At 53.3% G+C, this 13222-nt stretch overlaps 1 protein-coding gene across 1 annotated transcript in view; it reads right to left on the bottom strand.

Annotated features, from left to right (window-relative positions):
• The window catches only part of STK10 (serine/threonine kinase 10), a 119675-nt gene extending 108232 nt beyond the window's left edge, over window positions 1–11443 (bottom strand). Inside the window, exon 1 of the mRNA XM_020870265.2 lies at window positions 11081–11443. Coding sequence (XP_020725924.2) covers window positions 11081–11236 — 156 coding nt within the window. The 5' untranslated portion in view covers window positions 11237–11443. The remainder of the gene's footprint in view (window positions 1–11080) is intronic.
• Window positions 11444–13222: the final 1779 nt, after the last annotated feature.

The raw sequence follows: 13222 nt of genomic DNA, 5'->3' as shown, positions 1-13222 counted from the left end.
AGATTCCCCGTGAACAGAAGTGCAGCACTCATCGCTCCTCAGCCCCAGCTGTCAGCTCAACGTGGGGGCTGGGGGTGCTGAGGGCACCCGAGGGAAAAGAGGGCTCGAGAGAGATCTAGGCCTCCCCAGCCTGGCAGCAGGGCCGACCAAGAGGCAAATCAAAGGTAGAAAGAACCCTAAGGCCCGATAGAGAGGCATGCCAGCTCCGTCAGGGTCATTCCTCAGGGCGACAAAGCCAGCTTTGTGGGAACCGCCTCAGAGGGCCAAGAATCGGGTCTGGGAGGCCAGACACGCCAGGCCAGAGCTTTCCAGGAAGGAGGGCGAAGGGCAGCAAGGCGCCGGCGCTGGCTTCTCCCTCCCGGGCGTGACTGCCGCTCTTCCAGACATGGCCTTGGCTATGCTGGGCCAGCGGGCCGGGGGGGGGGGGGGGGGTGGGCAGCAGACTTCCGCAAGGGGGACAGTAAAGAGCCTCTTTACTGAATCGCGTTCGTCCTTACAGCCCAGCGGCAGGGGAAAGAGTCCGCCTGCCGATGCAGGGGACATGGGTTCAAGCCCTGGTCCGGGAAGATCCCACATGCCACAGGGCAACCAAACCCACACTCCACAACTGCCCAGCCTGTGCTCCAGAGCCCACACGTCACAGCTCCTGAAGCCCGCACCCCCGAGAGCCTGGTTCCACAAGAGACGTCGCCTCAGTGAGCACCCGGAGCAGCGCAGCTGGAGAGGCGCCCCCACGCTCTGCAACGAGAGGGAAGCCCACGGAGCAACGCAGACCCAGCACAGCCAACAACCAACAAATAATAAAACTGCTTAAACAATAACAACCCGCAGTACATTTCAGGCTGATTCCTGAGCCTTGACGCAGCAGCATCTACCCAGGAGCAGCCTCCAGCGTGACAGACCAGGGGAGCTGGACCAGGGGCCTAAGGGACTCTGCGTTTGTTGATGCTCAGAAAGCTGGGCCAGGCAATCAGGTCAACCCGCAGAAAATCACAGTGACAACGGTCCCATCGCCTCCTCTTCCTCCACGTGGGGCACCGTGTCGGGGCTGGCCACACATCTCCATCTTCACAAACTCTCTGAGGGAAGCACTACTTTGATCCTCATTTTACAGCTCAAGATACTGAGCCTCAGAGAGGCGAGGTGACTTTCCCAAGGTCATACAGCACACAGCCAGGGAAGCCAGGAGAAAGCTCAGAACTGATTTCAGGGCCGGAACCCATCACACAGTTCTGGCTGGGGTGGGCAGAGAGCTAGGCCTGGCATTTACTATTCATCACTCACTCATGCAGCAGTTATTAACTCAGTATCTACCACGCATCTATTATCCACGAAAGATGGATTGATTACTCCCTGCTCTCCAGGACTTTACATCCTCCAAAGAAAGAAAATAAATACGGTGACAGACAAGAGAATCCCAGTTTGTGATAGGGGCTCTGAAGGAAGTCAGCAGGGAGCTGTCACTGTGGCCAGGAGGGAACAGGGGAGGTGAGACCCACAGGATGAGAAGCAGCCAGCTGTGCAGCCACAGCAGAGTGGCTGGCAGCAGGACCAGCCAGTGCAAAGGCCCTGAGGCAGAGAAGGCTGCGCCGCTTCAGTTCCTCTCGGCGGCCCCATCTTCCCTTAGAAGGGAGGTTGGCTAACGCTAAGCCTTCAGTCACTCCACGCCCTCCACCCTTAGGGCCTGAATTCTGGTTCTGGTACAGCCTGTTATTAAAGAGAAAAAAAAGCTATAGGAGAAGGAAGGGAAAAAATGTAGTAAAGGAGAAAGCAGAAAGAAAGGGTTCAAGAGTGCCTGCGTGGAGGGCGGGAGGAGGGGTGGGAGGGAGCAGCCCTGACACGCCCCTCCCGCCCGCCACGGGTGCTCAGAGCCCTAGGATCCTGCGGCACCAGCAGCCCACCCCCGCCAGGGCCCCAGGGGCACCCAGCTTCCCCCCGACGCCACCCTCTTCCCCTGCCACTTCCTCTGCTGGCCCTGCCCGTGACCGTCACCACTTCCTCCGCGTGAGAGGCCACCACCGCCGTCCTGGGGCTCAGATCCAGAGGAGGCTGAGGCAGGCCTGAAGAAGGGCCCATTCCTGGGCTCGCAAGTGTCAGCGTCACCAGAACTACCACGGCGAAGGCACCCTGGGCCCTCTCCTTCCGATAAGCCCCCTTGTCTCCCCCTCCAAGCTGTACTGCAGAAAAGGCACAGGCTCCTGGCCAGAGATACCTGGGTTCAGTCCCAGCTTGGCCACAGAAGAGCTCTGTGATGCTGAGCAGGTCACTGTCCCTCCTGGGCCTCTGCTTCATCAGGTGAGGATACTGACTCCTGCCTTTCACAGGTCTAGTGGACTGTGAGAATAGTCTACTAGAGTCTAGTAGAATAAATGATAGACAAGAAGGGAGGGCGACATCCCTGGCAGTCCATGGTTAAGATTCTGCTTCCATTACAGGGGGCATGGGTTTGATTCCCGGTCAGGGAACTAGGATCCTGTAATGACACGTAGCAGGGCCAAAAAAAAAAAAAAAAATCAACTCCCCACTCATTTTCTTGCTTACATGCTAATGGCCAACACATGAGGCCACTACATGAGGTTTTCCAGCGTCCCAGCCTGAGTGGTTTACATGGGGTGAAGTGAAGTCGCTCAGTCGTGTCTGACTCTTTGCGACCCCATGAACTGTAGCCTACCAGGATCCTCAGTCCCTGAGATTTTCCAGGCAAGAATACTGGAGTGGGTTGCCATTTCCTTCTCCAGGGGATCTTCCCAACCCAGGGATTGAACCCGGGTCTCCCGCATTGTAGGCAGACGCTTTACCATCTGAGCTACCAGGGAAGCCCCTTACATGGGTTATTTCAGACAAAAACCCTATGATATAGCTAAAGAAACCAAGGCATAGGTCAGTACTTCTCTCCAGGACCATGCAACCTGCAAGACAGAGAGCCGGGCTTTAACTCCAGGACCATACCCAAGTGCCCAGACCACCTCTGGTCCCTGGCAAACACGAGCTGTCCTCCCCATCTCACTCTCTCTGCTCTCTCCTGACCCAGCTCTCTAGAGCCCTCCATGCCTCCCGCCCACATCTCCTTCTTGGGTCAGTCACCATCCATTAGTCACTTCCCTCCCTGGGCTCTGACCTGGGCTCCAACCACTGCTCTGGCCTTCCCTCCCACACGCCTACCTACTCCTGGCTCCAGTCACCAGGCCATGGCACTCTGGCCCAGGCTCCACTCATCAATGGTCACCTTGGCCTTGGGCAGCCAGGACATCTGGATCTGGCATCCCCCAATTGTGCGGGCCAAGCACTCCCCATCCGGGAACTATCCAAAGATCACTCTCCTCTAACACCACACGAGGCTGATCTCAGGAGCGGGTCAGACCCTGGCAAGCCAGGGCAGGCGGGACAGTAACCATGACATACACATCCCTCAACATGCCATTCAAGGCTCTCTTGACTTGGCCCCCACACACTATTCTAGACCTGGCCCACCCTGGCCAGCTCCCCAAAGCCAAGCGCAGCTCCCAAATAATCCATTGACCACTGGACGTGAGGAGGCAAATGAAATACGTACAGTGGATCGGGGGGAGGGCACACAGTGGTAGAAGACAGTAGAAGCCACATACAAGCTGCCCAGTACTGAGCCAAGGTCACTACTGAGCATCTGAACCACGCTGGACCACAGCAAGATGCACTGTAAATGCCAAATACACACTGATTTTAAAGACTTTGCATATAATGAGAACTTTAAATATCTCTTTCTCTGTTGATTACATGCTGAAATGACAGTACTTCGGAACATATACTGGGATAACCACACTGGGATAACCAAAATATACTATTAAAAATTCACTTCTGGTATTTTTCCTTGTTTGAGTGAGTATAATAGAACACTTTTTAAGTTGTGTATGCGGCTCCTGTTACATTCCCCTTGGACATTCTCCTCACTTCCAGCAGACATGACCCTGCATGAGTGCATGCCGGGCCATATCAGCGTATCTGATCTTCCCAAAGACAGGGATCGGGACTTTCATGTGAAAACTCATGCTGGCAATCACTTCAAATTTGGTTCAGCCACCATGAGAGTCACACAAACCAGTCCACAAACCCTACCACGCTCAAGGGCCACCCGGGAACAGCCTGAGACTTCACTGCCTGGCCGCACTCCTGGTCTGGGATTCCTTCCCTCTGTCTGTCTGTCCTGTCCCCATCCCCCACCCCCACCCTGCCCAGTGGAACCTGTCCCCTCTCACCGCCAGTCCCATCACGGTCCTGATACAACACTCTTGCCTGGGCAGAACCTTCCTTTCCTCCCCCATGTGGCCTTGAAAGCATTAGGTCAGATAGGTAGCTGGCTCATCCTGTGTGCCTAACGAGCTACTGATCTGATTCTCCCAGCTGCTCAGTGGGGTGAGAACTGGTCTCAGCCTCACCAAATACATGGGGAAACTGAGGCAAGCCACTCACCTGACTTCATACAGTGGCTAAGTAGGGCAGCCAGGATTCAAAGTCAGGTCTGCCTGGCTGCGAGGCCCAAGTCTTGTATCACACACCGGAGACATGACAAACACAGGTGAGCATGGCTGCCTGCTGAACTGAATCGAGGCCCTTTTTTTTGTAGGAGGCAGCGGTGCTCCACAGGAGCGATCTTGCCCCCCAGGGGACATGTGGCCTTGTCCAGAGACATTTTTGGCTGTCTCAACTAGGAGGAGGGGGGAGGTGCTGGCAGGGGTAGAAACCAGAGATACTGCTAACATCCTATGACACAGAAGCGGCCCCCAGAACAAAGGAGGAGCTGCCCCAAAGTCAACAATGCCAAGGTGGGAGGCCTGGTGTGACGAACAAGCCTTTAACACTGAAGTCCTTCTGTTTGCCCTCAGCTTAGCTGAAACAACTGGCCGGGACCTTCTCTGTTTCACAGCAAGAGCATAAGCAATAATGAACCATCTTCCTTTCCTGCCCACTTCCTGGGTGGGGATCAGGTGCTGAATGTACTACAGCTTTCTAAGTATCCTGTCCTTCAGATCATCACCTGTTTTATAGATAAGAGTCTGGAGGCTCAGAAGCAGGAGTCACTTGTTTGGAGGTGCAACCCAGATCTTCCCAAGCCCCCACTGCGCCCTTTAATCTTCCCGCTCCACGCCCTTGGCAGCAGCTTGGCCTGCGAGTGACCCATCCCGGGCTCTTTTCTGGTGGCAGCCCCTGCAGGGGGACACAGATTCGATCCCTGGTCAGGGAGCTAGAATCCCTCATGCCATGCACCAGGGTCAAAGAAAACAGGGTGGGGGGGAGTCAACTCTCCACTCATTTATCTTATTTACATGCTAATGGTTAACACCCAGACAAGCTTTTCCAGCATCCTGGACCAAGTGGTTTACACAGATTATTTCAGACCCAACAACAGAGATACCCCCCCTAGCCTGGGTGACTTCAGGAAGCCAGGGGACACTGGGTGGAGGTGAAGGCTGGCTGTGCAGTTAACTGCTCAGCTGCTCTAGACCCAGACGGTGTGAGGTCAATGCAAAATCTGCCACTTCAGACCCCGTGGGCAGCCGACATCCCCAGGAAGCTCAGGTCACCTTGGTTTTCGGACCCAGCCAGGAACCCACTCACAATAGCGAGGACTTGTGTTTAAAAACACCAGGCCGAGCGGAAATAAGGTTACAGCCTGGGGCAGAGCTCTTTCCGGAGACAAAGGGGAGGCGCACGGGACGGCGGTGGGGAACCTGGGCAGCCCCCAGCGGAAGCGGAAACCCAGGCTTTAAACTCAGGCAGAGTCGAGGTGAAACGAGCTGCCCGGCTGGGGAGGGCGGGAGCCTGGGCTTGGTCTGAACTGGGCGGCGGGGCAGGATGTGGCCCCAGGGTCAACAATGGCTCTCTGAGCAGGAGGGCACCTGAGGCCCCCACCCGGAGGGCAGCCGCCGCCAAGGCCCCAGCTTCCCAAAGGACTTGGGGAACGGCCCTCGTATGGGCGAGGGCGCAAAGGGGCCGCCGGGAACTTATCTCCTTTTCTTTTCAAAATCATGCTCAAAGAAGTATCACTCCTTCCACGGAATAATTCCCTTCCAGGAGTCTAGCCTAAAGGATGATTTAAAATATACAGTCAGCTTTGCTATAATGCTTACTTTTTAAAAATGTCAGTTTTGTTCCAATACCACTGATGTATCAGGGAACAATTTTATCAAAATGCTAAATTCACATCTGCTTATGTGCTGCCTGCCAGAAACACTAGGTAAGCGCAGAAAACTTTACCCAAGTGACCCAACGCAACCGAACACACACGTGGCACAAGCCCCTCAAACGTCTGTCAGCACCTCTGAGACACACCCATCCCAGACGGGAATCCACCTAATTTCAGAGCACAGAGTCTTGGCCGCTGAACCACCATGGAAGTCCCCATAATTCTATATTTCTTATCCACAAAACTTGTATAAAACTCAGCCACTTGTTTGTTTAGGCAATCTTTATTTCTTCTAATTAGTTGATGAAGTTTTTAAGTGTTGTGCCCTTATCCCCATTTGCTCACAAGGCCTCTGATTTTTATTGACTGATTTTGCACAGTTTAGGGATTTTTAGGAAGGCATATTTACAATGCAGCAGAACTGACTGTATCGTGTAAAGCATTTAGCACAGCACCTGGGCACATGATAAGCACTTATAGCAATTAACTTGTTAACAGTAAAAATAAAAATTTACGAGGGGATTACTTAAATATCCAAGAAGATTAAGATCATGGGGTCACTGACCTATCCCAGAAAGTATGTGTGAAGCATTTACAATAACACAGGAAGAGGTTTTAGGAATGAAAGATGGCATAAAACACTGTAGCTTTGTAAATTACAACCTTGCATTTTAAACAAAATTTTTTTTTCTCCATAAAAATCAATTATGGGCTTCCCTGGTAGTTCAGCTGGTAAAGGAGACCCCAGTTCGAATCCTGGGTTGAGAAGCTGCTGCTAAGCTGCTCAGTCACTTCAGTCGTGTCCGACTCTGTGTGACCCCATAGGTGGCAGCCCACCAGGCTCCCCTGTCCCTGGGATTCTCCAGGCAAGAATACTGGAGTGGGTTGCCATTTCCTTCTCCAATGCGTTAAAGTGAAAAGTCAAAGTGAAGTCGCTCAGTCGTGTCCGACTCTTAGCGACCCCATGGACTGAGCCCACCAGGCTCCTCCATCCATGGGATTCTCCAGGCAAGAGTACTGGAGTGGGGTGCCATGGCCTTCTCCGTGGGTTGGGAAGATCCGCTGGAAAAGGGATAGGCTACTCACTCCAGTATTCTTGGGCTTTCCTGATGGTTCAGCTGGTAAAGAATCCGCCTGCAATGTGGGAGACCTGGGTTCAATCTCTGGATTGGGAAGATCACCTGGAGAAAGGAACGGCTTACCCACACCAGTATTCTGGCCTAGAGAATCCCATGGACTGTAATAGTATGTCCATATTTAAACAAATTTTTTTCTCCATAAAAATCAATTGAGTCTGGAAGGAAATATATCAAAATGTTAACAGCAATTGATGGGACTTAGGGCAATATTTTTCTTTTTAACTAAAAAAAAATCTGTACTGTACTCCTAAGTTTGCAAAATCATAAAACTTCTGAAAGCTCAAAGACAACATGACAACTAAAGCAACCTTCAGGAAGCAGAAAAAAAAATCTCAGCCTGTTAACCCAACCCTTCAGGTCCACAGGCTCCCCGCCTCTGTTCAGCATTTAAGGGCCTGCTTCATCCCCAGCTATGAGTGGGCACACCTGCTAAAGGCAGATTTTTCCATTCAACACCACACCAAACACGTCCCTTTCCATCCTGTCTTCAGAATAAAGATTATTTCCAAGGGCAAGAATTTTTAAACTATATAGCCTATGACTTTTACTTTGTATCTAATAGTAAACTAGAAACTATTTCTCTCTGAAATCCATTTGAAATCACTTAAGAAGTAGGTGAGAGTGAACTTGACTTCGCACAAAATCAATCTTACATACCTCCTTTTCACCAGAGATAAACTGGTGGCTTATCAGGGAGAAAAGGGGAAAAGAGGCCCCATAGTAGCACTAGTGGTAAAGAACCCACCTGCTAATGCAGGAGACGTAAGAGCTGTGGGTTCAATCCCTGGGCTGGGAAGATCCCCTGGAGGAGGGCATCAGCAACCCACTCCATCATTCTTGCCTGAAGAATCCCATGGACAGAGGAGCCTAGAGGACTACCGTCTATGAGATCACAAAGAGCTGGACACAACTGAGCAACTTAGCACGCACGCACGCACACATCTTGACTGCTAATGCTTAGGCTTTGAGCCTCAACAACACCCAACAGGAAATCTATAATTGGCATCCTCTTCTGGCAAGTCTTTGACAAATTGGGATTCTCGTGACTTACTTTTTTTAATATTTATTTATTTTATTTATTTGACTGTATCCGGTCTTAATTGCAGTACACGGGACCTTAGATCTTAGTTGTGGCATGTGGAACCTAGTTCCCTGACCAAGGAACGAATCTGGACCCCCTGCACTGGGAAAGTGGAATTCTAGCCACCAGGGAAGTCCCTCTCGTGACTTCTTACCTCAGGAAGGCCATCACCAACTAGGCTGCCAGAAGAAAAACCTGCCAGTTCTACGACAGGAAGAGGAGACGCTGCTGGCTGTCACTTGCCCAGTTCACAGCCAACTGCTTACCAAGGCACCGTGTCAAAGCAGAAGTTCTGCTCCAAGATAAAAAACCTAGATGGAAACTCTGTCCTTTGCTGCTGAGATGGCCATGCCAGGGGACAATGAAGTAGGGAGGAGTTACAGCCCCTGAACAGAATCTTTACTGAAGCAATACCTGCTTCATCCGTAAGGGGCTGAGTAAACAGCACTTCTCCAGGGCAGGAGATAGGGGGTCACAGAGATCTCTGATCTAAGACGGATCTTCCGAAGCTGTAACTAAGTCCAGAGCCTTGGTTCTAGTCCATTCCTTTCCCTGGGACCCAGGGTTCCTGCACATAACATGGGGATGGATTGAATCAAACAGTCACACAGTATGGCCAGGCGGGGAACTAATAAACTGTCCAGGTGTATCAGCCATCACGCAGTTCTCCTGGTTTAGCTTTGCCTTCTCTTAATTAGGAGAAAACCAAGGATTCTGAGGTGGTGGGTGGGGAGCTAGGGTGCAGTCAGCTCACAGCTTTGAGCACTACACTAGCTTTTAAAAGGGTCCACGTGTTCTGGAGAAACAGCAGACAAAATAACTTGTGAATCAGATGGGCTCCTCTGTATGGAACTTTGAGAGCAGTAGGGGAGTTTTACCCAGCTAAAGCAGGCGGAAATGACAATCGAAACTGACAAGGGGAAATCTTACCAGCCTAAAAGCAAAGTTCTGCATTTAGATTTGAAAGAAAACGAACCATATGAAGCCATTAGGACTCATTAGGGTACAGGGACAAGACTAACTGAAAGCCAACCCTGAACAGAACAAACATCTGCCAGAGCCAACAGCATGTGCTGGAAACACCAACTGAACCTTTTGGAGAAAGTGGGGGGACATGGTGAGCTGACCAAGGGTGCAGCTGCCCTCACAGTGGTCAGAGCACACCTGTCTGGGGGAGGCCAGGACTTCCCCGGGGTGTCGGGGGTGGGGGGGCGCGCAAGACTGAGGACAGTTTCTGATGCCTAGAGGGAATAGGGAGCTTTGAGAAGGGTAAAGAAAAGACTGCCAGTGTAGACTGTGCTGGCTGCCCTCGCCCACACGCAGAGCCCCCGGGCAGAGAAGCGCAAGTCGAACAGCTGAGAGCCACGGGAGCGAGTGTCACAGCCTCTCCAACCACAGAACCTTTGCTCCAGTGGGGTTCCACCCTGTAACAGGAAGTGCCTGCTTAGAGGGGAGGTGGTAACAAAACAGACACCGGGATGGGCCGTGGTGGCCTCAAATTGCCTCCAGCCCCGTTTCTCATACTTAAAGTGCTTAGCGATCACCTGGGGATCTGTTAAAATGCAGACCCTACTTGATTAGGTCTAGGGTGGGGCCTCAGATCCTGCAGTTCTAATAAGCTCCCAGGTGATGCTAATGCCACTCCTTCAGGGACTACAATTTGGTAATTCAGCTCACCACCTCTTTCAGGTCAAAAAGAGCAAGTCTTGACCAGGAGGGCTGAGAGAAGCCCTATCTGTGGTCCAAGCTCCTGAAAGGGAAGTCCTGGGGTCAGAGGGGTCCACATGCTAAAGGAACCCCATGGAAGGTGACGGTGGCTCAGGAAGGGGGTGTCCTCCTGGAGAACATGTGGGTTTCTCTGGGTAAAGGGTTTCCTGGGAGGAAGGAGATCAGGGAAGGGTGGCGTAAAGCCCTAAGTGTTTTTTGGGTCCCCAGTACGACTCAGCAACACAGAATTTCTTCTCAGGACCAAGAACCAGACAATGCCTACAGCAAACGTGTCTAGAATTAATCAGCTCTGCCCCACCCACCCCTCTACAAAAGCTCTCTGGCCTCCTATTCCTCTAGGGGAAAGGTGACTACAGACTGGGAGACTCCCCAGCAGTGACTCACGCACATACTCAAATCTGACCCCCGAAGCGCAGGATTTCCAGAGGCCCTAACCTCCGGCTCTGCCGGCCCCAGCCTCCATTTCCAAGCCTAACCTCTCACTCCGAAACCCCCACCCCCACGCCCGATCTCTCCGTCTCTGGTTCATCTTCAGGTGTGTCCCTAATTTCATCGGACCCAACCCTTCACGCGGCCCAGTTGCTCTGTGCCCATCGCCTCGGCACCCTCACAGCCTCTGGGTGGACTCCCCTAAAAAGTACGCCTGGTCTCGGACGCTAAAGTTCCATAAGCGCCCCTTTGTCTCCCCCTGCGGCGCCGAGAGCCGTGCAGGGCGCACAGGAAGTGCTCGGAAAAAGCCTGGGGGCAGCCGCCGTGCCGTCGGGGGCGCAGCGACCGAGCCCGGCTGAGTGAGAGTACCCCCCGCCCCCGGCAAAGAAGCAGGGTCACCGGGACGGGAGCCCGGGACTCCGAGCTCAGGACCCGGCAGCCCCTCCGCGCTCTCCAGAGGCGCGGCCGAGACTGCCCAGGGCCAGTGCCCCTCCCTTCCGGAGCGGCTCCACGCGCCCCGAGTCCCCCACTCAGAGCCCTCACCTTGTAAACCTTGCCGAAGGCACCGTCGCCCAGCTCGCCCACGATCTCCCACACCTCGTTGGGATCCAGGTCCCGGCGGACATGCTCATATTCGCGGGACTTTCTCTTCTCGAAGGTAGACAGGCGCAGGATGCGGCGGAAATTGGCGAAAGCCATGGCTGGGGGCACGCGAGCCGGGGGGCGAGGTGGCGCCGGCTCCCGCGACCGCGAGGCGGAGGGGCTGGAGGGCACCGCGGCGCTCGGCCCTTCCCCGCAGCCCGACCCGGGTCAAGTGCGCCCGGGGCAGCTCGCGGCTGGAGCACCCGGAACCGCGCAGGCAGCCGCGGTCCCCGCCCCCGCTCGGTCCCGTCCCGGGGCCGCCTCCCGGTGTCGGCCCCGCTTGCGCCGCGCCCCCCGCCCAGCCGGCCAGCCTCGGGAGGCGTTCCGGGGACCCGGCTCCACCTGCCGCTCCCCGGCAACACCCGGAGACCCCCTAATTGGCTACGGGCGCTCCCCGGCTCCGCCCGTCGCCGCAGGGCACTCTGGAAACTGTAGTCCCCCGCGCGCCGCACGCCCGCAAGCAACCGACTAGGCTTTGGAGAGTTTAGGGGGATCCTTCGGCGAGAGCGTCCCGAGTCTAGGAGGCCCCCAGACTCTCGTGGCTCCCAATATTTCTGCCGGAGCGAAAGGGGAACCAAACTGGCTATTTACGAGCGCCCACTGATTGTTGTCCAAAGACCAAGAGGGCGACCCGACATTAATCATTGAATCCGCTCTGTAACTTCCCCGCAAAGTTGCTCTGCCCTCGCCCACTTTTCAGGTGGGGGCGCCGGGCGGGCGAGGCACCAGCCCCCCGCTACACATCCTGTTGGCTGAACCGGTGCGGTTTTCCTCGGGGCAGTGCTGCCTCCTAGCGCGGAAGATGCCGGGTCCTTGCGGCAGTGGTCAGTCCTGGAGACCCAGGCTCCCCGGCTCGTTTCCCGCCTCCCAGGGGCTCTGCCCACCGAGATCCACCAACCCGGCCAGGACTACAGGGCTAGGAGAAAGAGCTCCTTGTCGACCTACTATCACATGCATCAGGATGGGTCTTCAGATATGTTTGCATATTAAGTAAAAACTTTCTTATTTTTAATTTCCCAATTGTAAAAAAATAAGCTCATTATACAGGGAGGTCTGGCGTGCTGCTGTCCTTGGGGTTGCAAAGAGTTGGACACGACGGGGCAACTAAACAACATACATAGAATTAAGTCTTCTTTGACTTAAGACCATCATTCTCGATCCTGCCCATTTTTTACTTGCCGCTGTTAACTGTCTCTAGGGCAGTTACACTTACATCTAAATCTAAGTGGGTTCCAAACGGTGGGCAGCGTGTAAAGCTTATTATGGTAACTCTCCCTCATAAACAAATAGAGCCCCAGCGAATGTCACACTCCAATAGTTTCCGTCCCTATGCAGAAAATTCATGTTGAGGTGTTTTTACCACTCCCGAGCAGCAGGCAAACACCAATTTGGAAAGACAGCTGCAGAAGCCTGGGGTGCTGGTAGTGGCCTGCATAAAGGGTGCCCTGAGCAAAGATCGCCAAGCCCTTGGAAATGTCTCCACTACTTAGTGAGTGGTTGCAACTGTAGAAAGTCTTCATCACCAGAAAAAGACAGCACAACACTGGGCTCTCAACAAGTAAAACCACAGATAAACCTCCCAGAACAAGCCAGAAGGCAGGTCCTTCATTGTTCAGTCCACCTGACCAACTCTCCCAAGCGGGTGGGAGGACTGGGGAGGCTCTCCCACTGGGAGGAAGGGGCTCTGACTTAGGTCAGTCTAGGGGGTCTGGGAGTTGGAGGCCCAGGTTATTCCCAGGTCCAGCCAAGCCACAAGGACTCTGTGAAAGCTCCAGAAAAAATGAAATAAGAAACAAAAATGGAGAGCTTCACTCAAAAATACTATAAGTGAAAGAAACCAGACACAAAAGACCACACTTTATATGATTCCATTTAGAAGAAATGTCTAGAAAAGGCAAATCCATGGGGACAGAAAGCAGATTAATGGACTAAACTGAAATGGACATGAGTCTTTTTGGAGTGATGAAAATATTCTAAAACTGGATTATGGTGATGATGTAATAACTTGGTAGATTTAGTAAAAATCACTTAATTGTACACTTG

Source organism: Odocoileus virginianus, chromosome 14, assembly GCF_023699985.2.
Source record: "Odocoileus virginianus isolate 20LAN1187 ecotype Illinois chromosome 14, Ovbor_1.2, whole genome shotgun sequence".
NCBI lineage: Eukaryota > Metazoa > Chordata > Mammalia > Artiodactyla > Cervidae > Odocoileus > Odocoileus virginianus.
This window is presented reverse-complemented; position numbering and strand designations above follow the sequence as displayed.